General features: G+C 57.5%; 1 protein-coding gene across 1 annotated transcript in view; it reads left to right on the top strand.

The window, feature by feature from the left end:
• RPTOR (regulatory associated protein of MTOR complex 1) overlaps positions 1-14,741 on the top strand; it is a 315,386-nt gene that overhangs the window by 232,687 nt on the left and 67,958 nt on the right. The window contains 1 exon segment of the mRNA XM_047708089.1: positions 1,606-1,716. Coding sequence (XP_047564045.1) covers positions 1,606-1,716 — 111 coding nt within the window.

Genomic DNA, 14,741 nt, shown 5'->3' with positions numbered 1-14,741 from the left:
TCGATGGGGAACCTCCAGGGGGCAGGGGGGTCCGGGAGACCCTCCACCAGCTGCAGCGTAGGGACCTTTCCAGTTCTGTGCGCAAATTAATGTTTGAAAGTTGAAGTTTGAGAAGTTAACATTCATGAAACAATTAGAAATTTTACATTAACCAAATACCTTGTCATTAAAGGGTAATAGTTTATTTTTTTAGGTATAATGGCATGTGGATCTTTTACAAAAGACACCTTAGTTTTTAGAGGTGAAGACTGTGTTTACACAGGGAAAGTGTGTGACATGCACGATGTCTGCAGATGTGCTGGGAAGACACGGCTAGCACACCGGCGCCCGGCCATTGGGTTCATGTCACCAAAGCGGAGTGACGCGCGAGTGGGAGGGTAGCCTGTTGTTTTAGCTCCGTTTGTGCACATTTGAGTTTTTCATTATATAACGTCATCAGAGAATCGAGAGTCCAAGGTTAAAAGAGGAAAAGTCTAAGAATCAGGAGGAATCGTTCATCCACCGTTGGACAGTTCACACTCAGGGCGCCTGGGCCACAGACGACATAGAGCGCGTTCATCACTGGGGAGGGTCTCATGTGACTCTCAATCTGCGTGGCCTGTGCACGTGCTCGTGCAAATCAGTGTCACTCTGTCATCAGGGATGAGCTCACAGCGTGTCGCTTATGCCCTTCAGGAAGACAGGGAGACAAATACTAATAACATTTTAGAGAGATTTTTATTATACGGTGAATTTTTTAAAAAATGAATTTTGGCCCTTTAAGGAGGAAAGGTTAGGCCAGCTGGAAATCTTGATGGCGCAGGTGCTAGACAGACGAGGCCCTGCAGCAGGTGTGGGCTAGACCCACCTGCCTGAACCACACACAGGACGCTTGTCTCTTAAACACGGCCTTTAACAAGAAATGGACACGGGCCCCGCCAGTGGCCTCCAGCCTGGGTCACACCCCTCCACCCACCTGGTAGGGGGACACCCTTGCCATCTCTCTGGAATGCCAACAAACTGGAGATAAGGACAGAGCACCTGTGCTGAGGTGACTGGCGTAACCGGGCTCAGCTCAGTTGTCCTCATGAGGTGGCCACCCTCCCGGTGACCGCCCTGCCTGAGAGCAGAGAGGACCCCCGGGATGATGCTGCCCTGAGAGTCTGGGCAGCACGGATTCCCACAGCGGCTCCCCGCCTCAACCAGCAAACTCCCACCTCGAGGCTCAAGTCCTGCCCGGAAGGTCGATGTCAAGGGCAGATGTGAAAGTGGGAGCCAATAGGGCAGGAGCGTTGTGGTTTGAAATGTAAGAATCACAGTTAAGGGCCCTCTGCTTTGCCACTGAGCACAAACAAGGCTGTGTGAGGGTGAGGCCGGGGGGGCCCGGATGGGAAGCCAGGTGTTCCTCATGAGATGAACTGTGGCCTCTGGACCAGGGGGGCTAGAAACACACTGAGGCGTCTCGGGGAACGGAGATGCGGAGATCCAGAGGTGGCCCCTGCGCTCCCACTCCCCGCCCCCCGGGCTGACGGCAGTGCTGCACTGTGTCCCGGGCCACGCCAGCCACCACCACTGTGGCTCGGGCCCCCCACGAGTGGGCGCACACACGCTCTTTCCTTCCCCCAGGCTTTGTCCGTGGGCATCTTCCCGTACGTGCTGAAACTGCTCCAGAGCTCAGCCAGAGAGCTGCGGCCCCTTCTGGTGTTCATCTGGGCCAAGATCCTTGCTGTGGACAGCGTGAGTAGTCCGCGTCCTCCCCGCTGGTGCCAGGCGGTCCCCATGTGTTAGCCGGCCCGGGGGCTCACGGAGGTGCCGCAGGCGGCTGGTTTGCCCACCTTGACGCTATGTCCTCTCTCTCCCTGGGACCACCCTGTATTTCTTACCCTACCTTCACCCTAGCATCCGCCTCTGGTGCCATTGCTGTCCTCCACCCCTTCTCCAGGCACTGCTGGTCCCCCTCCTTCCAGAATAAGGGAGGTTCATCCCTCTGGGGCCCAGTCCTGGTCCCTAAAGCTACACACTGCCTCCTCCCCATCCCCTCCAGGACTCCAGCAGGAAATGACCCCGACCCCCTCCTTCTTGAACTCAGCCCTGCCTCCCTGGACACCCACCAGGCCCTCTGTCTCCAGCCTCTGCTCCTCCCACCCCTTCCCTGACCCTGGGGACAGTCTCCTGCAGCTCTGCTCTCCAGTAGCCATCCCCCTCCTTGTCCTCGTGCCTGTGGGGCTGCAGTCACACCCGTACTCCACCAAGAGCTGGGCAGGACCAGGCTAAAGGCTGTAGGGGACGCAGACGACGGTGGTCTCTGCTTCGACAGGCTTACGTCCCGTAGGTCAAAGCCCTCTGCTGCAGGGGAAGCCACCACGCCATGGGAGACTGTGCCGTGAGGGGGGGGCCCTGAGAACTCAGTGCGAGGGGCACTGATGTGTGGAGATGGGGGACAGCTTGTGCGGGGCATGGGGAGGGCAGGCGGCCCCCCTGGGCTGGGGTGCTGGAGGCATGTTCGAGGAGTCCTCGAAGTGGACGGTGTCCCACTTCCTTTAGCCCATCAAGAGGGACCAGTAAAGATTCAGGAACAAAGACACAGCAAGATCCAAACTGTGGCTTTTAAATGTCTGGCCTCGGTCTAAAGGAGACTGGGTCAGCTGAGAGGGGGCCCCTGAGGAGGAGGGGCAGACGTGATGAGTGACTGTCCGGGAGACCCCGGGTGAGACGGGCCCGTGCCTGAGGAGTGGAGGCAGGAACCTCTTATGCCCTGTGACCCTCCCACCGAGCCCGCACAACCACCCCAATGGGGAGTGGAGAACAAAGAGCTACAAAAGGAGAGTGAAGGGGGTTCCCGGGGCTGGAGGTCTGACTCAGAACACAGAGGGGGCTCCAGAGTGAGGCTGGGTGCTGGGCGGGGAACTGAGACCCCCAGAAGAGGCCATCACATGGGGCGGTCAGCTTCCGAAGAACCGTGGACACAGAGATGGGGAGAAAGTGCCGATGGCCAGAGGGTCGGTTGCTTGAAGGGTTCCATGGGCAGGGAGGGGACTGGGATCCTACCCTGTCACGCTCCCTGGGCCGGCCCCCTTCCCGGCCACACCCAGTGGGAGGCTGGGTCTGGGCATAGCCAGGCAGCCCTCCTTGTGCTCCCACCTCAGTCCTGCGTGCTGCTCTCTGCTCACTACACCCTCTGCTGTCCCGAGAATGAGCGCCTGCCGCTCCAGGCTGCTGTGGGACCCACGCACTGGGACGCTGTGGCCACCTGCACACCCCTGAGGCAGCCAGAACTCTGCCATGAGGCCCAAAGCTGGGGTGACGGCTGCAGGGGATGAGAGTGTCGCGGGTGCTCCCAGCGAACGTGTCACAGCACAGGCACCTCCGGGTGCACCCCCAGTCGCACCGCGCGGTTATCACTGTTTTTGTGTACTGATCTCGAGTGGCGGCCTTGCTGAATCTTGGAGTTCCAGCCGCGGACAGTAGGTTCTCTTGGCCTCTCTGCACAGGTGGTCGTGCTGTCTGCAAGCAAGGCCAGTGAGGTGGCTCTGTCCCCGTCTGCTGGGGACGTTTCCTGGTCCAGGGCCAGGACCCGTGCATGCAGTTGGTCAAACGCAGTGATCCGCTCCCCGTGGACGGGCTTGGTCTCCGTGGTCTTCTTGGTGGCGTGAACGCCCGCCCTCCCTGTCGGGGCCTCCCAGCCCAACCTCGACTCCACCCTGACCCTTCTTGGCCCGGTGCCCCGCACACGCTGTGTCCGCAGAACGTTCTGCCGCCAGCTGCACAGCGATGTTCGGGACATCGTGTGTTCTGACAAATACTTACTTTTCTGCCCACTGAACTGACTTCAGATAAGCAACAGCCTCAACGATGGACCAAAACATTCGATTTCAGAGCTAAAACGAGTCTGAGTCCCCTGGCCCTCGTTTACCTGAGCGAGCTCCCACTTCCCGTCGCATGGCCCTCTGTACGCTTGTCGCCGCCGAGCTCCCAGCAGCGGGGACGGAGGTGAGCGCCGTGACCACCCGCGATGCCGCCCTGGAAATTTTAGAATAAAAGGAATAAAAGCCTGAGTCTCGCATCTGCCCGGCTGGTGTCGGGTCCAGGAAACCTTTACTCGCTGGTCCAGGAGCTGGTTGTCCTGGGTGGGGAGGCTGCCCCCTCTGTCATTTCGGTTCTGCCCTTCGTGTTTTCGCCGACGCGCCGAGCCATGCGAACAGAAGGCTCTTCCGGGGAGTCACTCGGAAGCTCGCTCTCCTTCAGCGCCTCTGTCTTCCGGACGCTCGGAAATGGATCGCTACCCGTACTCGGTTCTTGGGTGCACGGAGGCCCCCTCAGACCGAAGCCCGCGGAAGGAGGGGACAGAGGAGGGTGCCCCCGAGCCCACCTCCGCACCCCGGGGCCGCCACGTTCTTGTCCTCACAGGATGTTTAGGACCTTTGAGGACCCGGGACTAGACCGTGTTTCCTCCTAGTCCTGGGGGTCTGTTCCGGCTTCAGCGTGAGCCTTTCTGAGCCACCCCTCGCCGCCGTGCTCCCATGCGATCTGCAGCGGTCACCCGACTTGGGTGTTAGGAACCTGGAAACCAGCTCCCGGGCCCGCCTGTGTCCAGGGTCTGCTCGTCCAGCGCCCAGAGGTGAGCTCTCAGCCGCGGGCACCCTGGCTGCCGCGGCCTCGTTCCGCAACTGTGCAGGCGCCTCGGGCCGTGTGCTTCCCATGGGCTCAGCGCTGAAGGGTTCACACGTTGAGTCGCGCTTGAGCAGCTGTCCCCGGGGCCGGCGGGAGACGCCCTCACCCACGGCACCCACAGTGTTCTTGCCAGTGCCTGCAGGTGCCAGGGGCCTTTCCGCGAGCTCCTCTCTCCGCCGGCTCGCCGCGCCTGCCTGTTTGAAGGTGACCGTCCCTCTGAGAGACACATCGACGGGCTTGCGGCTGAGGCTGAGGCCGTTTACCTCATCCCTCCCTTTCATGGCTACTTGGGTGGTTTTCCAGAGACTAAAGTTCCGTGTGCTTCCGGGGACGGGTCCCCTCCCTCCTTCACGTCCGAAGTCACGCTGGGTCCCCGCTGGCCTCTGTGGGCGCTCATGCTGCGTGCAGAGCCCCCATATCGCTGGCGCGGCCACCACGGGGTCAGAGCGCACGGTGTTTCCACACAGGGACGCCCACACTTCAGATCAAAGCCTGCACAGAGTGCACCCTGAGGTCTGCAGTGCCCGGGTTCTGTCCCCGCACCGGGCCCCGCCTTCCCCTCAGGGCACTTCCCCGGGGCTTGAGAGTGGAGCTGGTCCATCAGGCGGGGCCCTAGCCGGGGGCGAATCCAGGGCCCCCTCTTGAACCACGGGCATGTCTAGAGTACACTGTGCCACCTTGAAGGCCTCGGAGAGAGGCAGGAATCCGTCTGGCCTCCTGTGGGGACAGTGGTGGGACAGAAGGCACGACTTGGGATGAGGAGAGCCCTTCCTGTTGTTCCCCGAGGAATCGGGTCCCAGAAGGGTCTCTTCCCAGGTCACCCGTGTGCCAGGTTACCCTGAACCCCCCACTGCCAAGCAGAACGGCCAGGCATGTGACACAGCGGGAAGGTGTGACCTGCATCAAGGAGGAAAACCCCCGAACCCACTGTGCATCCTCACAGAGGTTACGGTTAGCCAACAAGGACACGGAAACAGTTGCTCGAAGTCTCCACGGAAGACGTTCCACCAAGACACGGAAGTCATCCAGGGCTCTGCTGAACCTTCTGGAGAGGGAAGTCAGAGTGTGACCCGGAAGATAGGCCGGTCGGGATCGACCCCTAAACGTCGCGGCAGGACATTTGCCGTCGCAGCTGCCCCAAGCACAGCGAGGACGGACCTTGTGCAAAGTGAAGGGGCGTCACTGAGCCGTGGGACAGTTGCAGGTGACAGCGTAAGTCTGTCCAGAACCGCTGCAGGGTAGCAGAAGTGTTCGACGACCTGGTGGCCAAGAAATGGCCACATTTTCCAGTTTGATGAAAACAACGAACCACAGACCCAGGAAGCCCCGCGAACCCCACACGCAGGAACATGAAGAAAACCACCCCGAGTCCTCACCTAATTGCTGAAACAGGATACATTTAAGGACTCGGAAGCAGCCAGTAGAGGAGAACAGAGGAGCGAGGAGAAGGAAGACGGCGGGTCCCTAGCCAGGAACGACACCAGGAGGGGACGGTAGGCGGGCGCCCTGACATCCCCGAAGAGAAGCCGCCGTCTGGCCTGCTGTGGCCACTGAGTATCCCTGAAAGTGGAGTCGGAATAAGGACGTCGTCGGGCGCGCAACACTGAAGGGACGTAGCATGGGTAACTGCCGCGCGCTGTGGGGTCGGCAACATGTGTGGTCACAGCAGCGAAACGTGGAGAGGGGGGTGTCAGCTTCTGAGACTTCACGCGCAGTCGGGGCCCCCAGAGGATGGAGGGAGGCGGAGGGTCTGCACAGCAGCCAGAGTCGACGCGCTGAGACCGTACCACGCTCTGCAGCCACCGTCCGACAATGAGCAGTGAGCAGCAGGAGAACTTCCAGACGCTTGGAGACCAGCCAGCACTCTTTTAAAGAAATCATTTGAAATGATTAAATTATAAAATAAAATTTTAATAAGTAATATAACTACAAAATATATAGAATATTTAATATTGAAATATGTGTTGTATGAATAAATTATGCAAGTAGTGCAAATATTTATGGAATATAATATGCATAGTTATAAATATTTATAAAATACACAAGTGGGACGACATCAAACTAAAAGCTTCTGCACTGCAAAAGAAAGTTCACTAAATAAAAAGGCAACCTGTGAAATGGGAGAAAATACTTTCACACCGTCTCTCCGACGGGTTAATATCCAGAATGCATAAGCAACTCATACAGCTGAGCTACAGAAACCCAGACAACCCAGTTGAGAAATGGGCAGAAGCCCTGACGAGAGATTTCCCAAAGAAGCCGTCCGTCCAGGCGGCCACAGGCACATGAGAAGATGACCAGCGTCACTCATCACCAGGGACATACGGGGACCTGCGGTGACCCCACCTCCCACCAGTGCGATTGGTGCCGTCAGAAAGGCAAGAGCGTGGAGAGAAGGGGACAAGACAAGCACTGTTGGTGGGAGCGTGACCTGGTGCTGCCACCGTGGGAGACGGTGTGGCGGCGCCGCAGACGACGAAGAGTGGAGCCGCTGATGGGCCCGGCGTCCCCGCTGCTGTCCTGCCTCGAAGAGGGACCTGCGCCCCGTGTTCACAGCAGCGTCATTCCCGGGGGCCAAGCATGGAAGCTGCCCGAGTGTCCGTTGGCAGGGGACGCAGGAAGGAAATACACACACTGGGGTATTGCTCAGCCCAAAAGACCAAGAACCTCCTGCCGTCTGTGGCCCAAGGGTCGAGCCTGGAGGCCACTGCGCTACGTGACATAAGGCAGACGGAGAAAGACAGATACGGGCTGACATCATCATCTGCGGAATCTAAAACAGTCGGACTGACCAAACCAGAGAGCAAGACGGTGGCTCCTGGGGCTGCAGGTGGCGGAAGCAGGGAGACGCGGGCCAAAGAGGTCAGACGTGCAGGTGTCCGTCCGTCTGTCTGGGGAGTACCGCGGGGGCAGTGCTGTGCTGTGCGCTTGAAGGACGCTGAGAGCGCATCTCCAGGGCTCTTACATGCCCAAAACCAAGCCCGGTAGTAATGGTGTGAGCTGACAGATGTGTTAACGGATTTGATTGTGGTGACCGTCGCACGGCATGCGTGTGTATCAGTTACACACTGAATATAAGTCAGTGCTGGAAAAAATAGGTTCTTTGATATAACACACAATTGATACTGATCTACTTGATTACGGTTTACTATATAAGCACATGGAAAAACTCAGTGAAATAAAATTTGTTAAATAAATAGTTTCCAGAAGGGCCTGAAAGGAAATTAAAAATACCTTGAACTGGAGGGAACTGAGAACAGCACATCGGGATTTGTGGGGCACAGCTGAGCAGCGTGAGGGAACCTTACAGTTCTGCCTGCGTCCGTCGACAGAGAGGGAAGGTTTTAAATCATTGGCCTTAGATTCAACCTTAAGCTGTTGGTAAAAGAAAGGCAGATTAAACCCGAAGGAAGTAGGGGAAAAGTAAAAATCCAGCGGAGATCAGTGTAAACGAAAGCAGAAAGGCAGTAGAGAAAATCTGTTCCACCAAAAGCTGGTTCTTAGAGCAGATCAATAAGATGAGTTAACCGCCCCCCAGATACGGCTGCGTTCCCTCTGGTGATGCACCCATTCGTGCAACTGCGGGGTCGGAGAGCCTTGCTGCTTTTAGGTTTGTGAGGTCCCTCCATCCTGTTCCCCGAGTGGCGGCACAGAAAGAGAAATAGGCCCCACTTCCCAAATCAGGAATGAGGTGGCATCCCAGAAGGTTCCAGAGACCTCCAGGAACAGTACGCGAACATTATGAACGACTCCACGCCAGGACGCTCGAGAGCTCGACAGAGACAGACACTCCTTGAGTGGCAGGAGACTCTGAGCTAGGAAGTGAGTCTGAGTAGCACCACATCTGTTAAAGAGACAATCTGTAGTTTAAAACTTTCCCGGGTGCAGGCGACTTCAGTGGTGGGTTCTAGCAGGTCACCGAGGAGAAGCACCGTCCCCTGTCATCGTGTGAGACCGACAGCGTCTCTCGTGAGGACCGATCAGGCTTCCAAACAGCACTCCAGGAAATCAGATTCAGCCACATCTGGAAAGGCTGATAAACCATGACCTGGGGGATTTATTTCAGGAATGTAAGGTGGTGGAACGACGGGAAAAATCCCTGTAACATACCATATTAACAGCAGGAACAACAGAAGCCATATTCTCGTTCTCAGAGATGGCACAAAGGAAGCATTCGACCAAACCTAAATTCTGTGTCAGAGTTTTTAAAAATCTTGTCCGCAAACCAGTCACAGGAGGAACTTGCTCAGCGTGACAGCCAGTATCTCCCAAGACAGCTGCAGCTGATGTCACGGGCCCCGGTGCCCATCTGAGCACTGCGCTCAGGAGCAGGACAGGGCCCGCCTGCGTTTCCTGTCTCCGGCACCCACTGGAAGCTGTGCCCAGCGCAGGAGGAAGGAAGGTGTCCAGCTCGGGAAGGAAAAGGCATGACTGTCTTTTTTTTTTTTTTTAAGATTTTATTTATTTATTTGACAGACAGAGATTATAAGTAGCCAGAGAGGCAGGCAGAGAGGCAGAGGGGGAAGCAGGCTCCCTGGAGCAGAGAGCCCGATGTGGGGTTCAATCCCAAGACCCCGAGATCATGACCCCAGCCAAAGGCAGAGGCTTAACCCACCGAGCCCCCCAGGCACCCACAACTTTCTTTAAAAAAAGAAGAAGAGGGGCGCCTGGGTGGCTCAGTGGGTTAAAGCCGCTGCCTTCGGCTCAAGTCATGATCCCAGGGTCCTGGGATCGAGCCCCGCATCGGGCTCTCTGATCAGCGGGGAGCCTGCTTCCTCCTCTCTCTCTGCCTGCCTTTCTGCCTACTTGTGATCTCTGTCTGTCAAATAAATAAATAATATCTTTAAAAAAACAAAAAAGAAGAAGAAGAAGAAAACCGAAAAACTAGGACCACCTGACTTCGAGCCTCCCGTGTGTCCGTCGTAGTCAGGACTGGAGCCGCAGCAAAGTGGACAAACTGCGGGACCCGTGAGGGGTAGGGGGCAGACCCGCATGGACACGGTCCGCTGGTGTTCAACAAACCTGCAGAGCACTCCGCTCGACTGAGGACGGAGCGTCTGTCCAGCCTGCGGGGCGGGGACAGCCGGACATCGTGTGCATAGAGTGAACAGCAGTCAGCATCTGGTGCCACGCAAAACAACCCAGGACGGGAACATATTGGCAAATCATTTATCTGATGAAAACTCACAGTGAGATGATAGAACTCTCACAACTCAGTGTGGAAAGAAACGCGCAGGGACGCCTGGGTGGCTCCGTGGGTTAAAGCCTCTGCCTTCGGCTCGGGTCGTGATCCCAGGGTCCTGGGATCGAGCCCCACATCGGGATCTCTGCTCAGCGGGGAGCCTGCTTCCTCCTCTCTCTCTGCCTGCCTCTCTGCCTGCTTGTGATCTCTGTCTGTCAAATAAATAAAGTCTTAAAAAAGAAAGAAAGAAACACGCAGACCCAAAGATGGGCAAAGGGTCTGAAGAGACACTCCGGTAAGGGAGCGATTTGCTGGCCAAGAAGCCCCAGGAAGGACGCTGTGTGTCGCCCTGCCCATGGCGGGCAAAGCCAGCTCAGCACTAGCATAGGCCACTGGGACGTCCCAAATGAGAAGACCACGCCGTGTGTGGGGAACACAGGTCTCACGCCTGCCCTGGGATGCGGCTCTGGTTTCTCGAAAGCGTGTGTCCACTCAAAATTGTCCACAGTGTTTACAGCGCTTTGTCCGTAATAGCCGAGTGCTGAAAACAGCCCAGTGACCATCAGCTGTACATGAAAGCCCACAGTGACCTGTCCCCACAGCACACTAGCGCTCCGCAGACGGAAGAGTGCACCAGCCCCGAGATGCTGAGCGGAAGAAGCCAGGAGCCAGTGTATTCTGTACGACTCCGTTTACGTAGAACTCTAGGAAATGCAAACTGTAGTCCCAGAAAGCAGGTTAGCAGCAGTGGGGGTGGGGCTCCCCAAGGGGCACAAGGCAGCTCGAGGGTAGAGGCCCCTCGTGTTGATTGTAGACACGGCTTCCCGGGTGTGTATGTTCATCCAGTTATCCCATCCGTGCTTGTAAGTGCACACAGTCGTCATAGGTCACGTTGACCCCGGGAAAGCTGTTAAAAACTTCGAGTTGTGCAGCCGTGTGTGGACAGGTGTACTGTCCTGTCCCTTCTAGATCTTCCATCCAAGAGAGACAACAGACTGTGGGGAGATTGTTCTAGATGAAGACTCACGATGCGTGACCACCCATGATGGATCCCAGACCCAGACCGAAATCTGTGAAGGACCTCTGTTGGGACAGAGTGTGGACTGAGGGTCGGGTGACAGCATGGTACCAAAGCTGGGTTTCTTGAGAGCGATCTTGGTTTTGTGGTTATGCAAGAGAACGGCCTTTTTCTTAGGAAAGTTCCCAGGCAAAGCGTCACGCCATCTGTGGCTTTCAGAAGTGCAGACGAGCACCAGGGAGGGGAGAGGGAGAAAGCAAACGCTGCAGAAAATTCATTTAAATTGTCCTTCGGGTCGTGGGGGGTCACGCATCAGGAGCGGGATGGCAGCAGATGAGGCCGCCCTGCGGGAGGGCGCTGGTGGCTTCGGTCAGACCCTCCGAAGCCTCCTTATCATTTGTCTTTCTGCTAATTAACGGGGGGCGGGGGGGTGCAGAGATGGCCGTGAAGGAGTCCTGTAAGGTAGGCAGCAGTTCAGTGGGCCCCCCGACACGGTTAGTGCACAGTTCAAGGTCAGACCCTGTTACGACGCAGCCGCCAGGGGGCCGAGGGCACAATGTCCGTGAACTTGAGCAACCTCCCCTGCCGTGTTCGTGAAGTCAGCCCGCATGTGGGGGTGCGAGGGCTTCGGCGTGCCTGACGCTGTTGTGGGGCGAGGAGAGGACACGCGCCGAGTGACAGCGCATCAGAGGGGACCAGGATCTTCTTCCTGCCCCCGCACCAGCGCGGGTCCCCCTCCAGGTCCCCGAACGCGTGCTCGTTTCTCTGCACGGTAACCCTGTTGCCGCCCCTCGCCGCCCCTCAGCTCTGACGCCACCAGCCTCTCTTCCTGCACCTGCACCCCTGCACCCCTTTCCCACCACCCCTCCAGGTTCGCACAGAAAACGCCACGGACAAAATGAGCTTGTGTGGCTTCAGTCCCGTGATGACTCGCGTCCCTGGGATCTGAGTGTAACCAGGACAGCCAGAGAGTTTGCAGTCCTGAGCCTGCTGTCTTGATGGCCCGGTGTGGCCCGCTCGGGGCTGGGCTGTCACTCCTGAGCCGGCAGCTCGTCTGTCTCTCTTTCCAACTGCCTTTTCCCGCAGGTTCTGTCTTAAGAAACTGCTTTTAGAGCAGGTTATGTTTACAGAAAACCTGAGATAGTGAGTCTCCACAGAGCCCACCCACACTGGGCCCTGTTGTTAGTGTCTAAAGGAAGCCATGTTGACACGTGTCATGGGCCAAAGTCCACGCTTTGTTCCGCTTTCCCGGGTCTCCTCCCTGCCCGGTCATCACGTCTCTCCTGGCGACTCTGGGCTGAGCCGTCTCTCACATCCCTGCTTTCGGGCGCCTGGCAGTTCTGGGGCTGGTCCTCCATCAGCATGTGTCTGATGTTGGGTTTGGGAAAAAAGACCACGGGGCTGAAGGGCCCCTCATCACCTCCTGGCAAGGAGCACGATGTCCCTCCTGCTCTCAGTGTCGTGTCGCCTGGCTGGAGAGCGTTTGCCAGTGTGTCCACGTGTTACCCCGGTGTGGAGGTCACTGTGGTTGGTTCACTGGGATTTGTGTTATCAGACCTGCCTTCTGTCCCAGGTCAACCACAGTTCCTTTACTCATTTTCACTAATTTTTTTTTACATCTGAGTATCGTCTTTTTAATTGCTGTCCCTTATTGCTGGTTTAGGTTGTTTGGTAAGGTTTACTGTTGGAGTGGTGTGTGCACGCCAGGACTCTGTGTCCGCCGCCGCTCCGTCGCCCTGCCCTGCGGCCCGGGTCCACGGGAGAGCCCCAGCCCCGCGTCCGCCTGCCTGCGGGTGCGGGTGGATGTCCCTTACGCCTCCCGCCTGCTCGTGGGCACATCAGTGATTGCTTCGATGGTCCGTGTCATTCCCGAACCCTAGGTCATAAAGTGCGGGAAACAGACTGAGTCTCGGTGTCAGGGAGCGCCGGCGTGTGCGTCTCAGAGGAGCTGTAGTCGGCAAGGAGGTGCTGTTTCATCGTCCTTCCTTGCCATCGTCCTGGTTAACGAGGCTGCGTTTCAGAGGCCCTCAGAGTGGGCTTTCGTCTGGGGGAGATGCGGGTCCACCCTCGAGGGGCCCCGGGAGAACTGTGGACGCAGACATCGGAGCCCCCACCCCCGCATCACCAGAGCTGGGGCTGCCCCTTCCAGCATGGGTTCAGGCCCTGGAGGCCCCTGCCCGGGACGAGGCCGCCGAGGGTGTCTGTCCATCTCTGGAAGGAGGGACACAGTTGTTCTCAGGTGGTTCTGGGTTTCCCGGAGTGACGCGAGAAGCAGGAGGACACAGGAGGCTGTCATTGCCGCACACCATTGGCCGTCAGGTCCCCTGCGGGCGGACGAGCCTGGGTGTGGGTGGGGGGTGACGGGTCATCCTTCCGCAGCAGGAACAGGCTCTGTGACTCAGGCTGCAGGGGACTTCGTGGTAAGAGGAGCCAAAGCGTCAGCCCGACACCGAGGGCAACAGAGAGAGGCCGTTTTTTTGGGTGATGACTCAGGGACCTGTGACTCATTGTCAGGCTGGGCTGGACCGCTGGATCTGCAGAGCTGATCAGAGTGGGGATGGGGACGGTGGCGCCGGTCAGCCCAAGAGCTTGGCCTGCAGGACTCCAGTCTTGTGTGTTTTAGGAGAGGGCGGCCGCGGTTTTGATTGTGGAGCCTGAAGTCAAGGCTCAGTTACTGCGCAGTCCAGGAAGCACCAGCGTAGACACCTTGGCTGCCAAGGACCTTGAGGCTGTACCTGGCCATGACCTGTGTCCCGGGGTTGGGGTGGAAGCCCGAAGCACGGAGAGGAGAGGCTGGGCCTCGGCATCCTGACTCTGCCTCTCAGTCCCTCCTTCTTTCATGGGCCGCTGGACGGAATCGTCCACACCAGGAGCGGTTACTGGGTAAGATTAGCATCCGTGGTCAGGAATCCTAATGCTTCTCTGTACACACATCAGCTCTTTTATTTGTCAGCAGACGCTCAGTGGGCCTCTGAGAGGAACCTGGCTGTGCCCCACTGGGGCCCCATAAAGACTAGTAATACAGGGTCCTTGGCCTCAAAGAGCTGAGCGTGTAGCAGAGCAGGGCAGGTGTAGAGAGCTGAGCCGAAGCCAGTGGTTTGGAAAGTCGTCCTCAGCGGGAGCAGAAAGGAGGGCCCGAGGGCGGCTGGGCCAGCTTGAGAGGCTGTTCCCGACAGTGCTCCGATGCCTCTGGTGCGCACCACAGGGCCGGCAGCCGAGACGCACATGCAGTGGTGACTGATGGTGAAAACAAACTGCGTCCCAGCGCCCCATGTAACGGGGAGGAGAGGAGGATGGGTTCCTTTGTCCAGATGCATTTCTGCATGCCACTGCCTGTCCTGGCCCCATGATGGGCCCCCTGTGGAATGGCTGAGTGTGACCCTCAGGGACAGTTTTTAGGGCCTGGCTGGGACACTAGCAGAGCCCTGCTACAGGCCAGTTGAGATGAATCCAGGAATCCTTGATGAGGTCCAGAAACACGGGGGCCAGTCCAGGAGGAGGGCCAGCTCCAGGGCTAGACCAGAATCTGCCCAGAGCAGAGCAGAGTTCCCCTGGGCCAGGTGGACAGAGACACAGGAGCGCACGGTGATCTGATAGGGTGAGCAGGTACAAACTTGGGGGCAGGTCTTGTCTGATGGCCAGAGACACATTAGAAATATACGCAAGTGAAACGAAAGGTTTACAGTGAGAAAATGTCATCGAAGAATGCAGCCAGACTCACCAGTGACACAGATTTGCCTGCGTGTGATGTTAACGAGTGTTAATGAGTGCCGAGTTCACCAAAGACTCCGGTGAGGGCATGCACAGTCGGGAGTGCAGAAGAGCGAAATGTGACGGAGTCGTGAATGTCTAACATCGCTAAATAAAGACACAGTCGTTATTTCAAAATCT

This window comes from Lutra lutra, chromosome 16 (assembly GCF_902655055.1).
Source record: "Lutra lutra chromosome 16, mLutLut1.2, whole genome shotgun sequence".
In the NCBI taxonomy this organism is placed as follows: Eukaryota; Metazoa; Chordata; class Mammalia; order Carnivora; family Mustelidae; genus Lutra; species Lutra lutra.
This window is presented reverse-complemented; position numbering and strand designations above follow the sequence as displayed.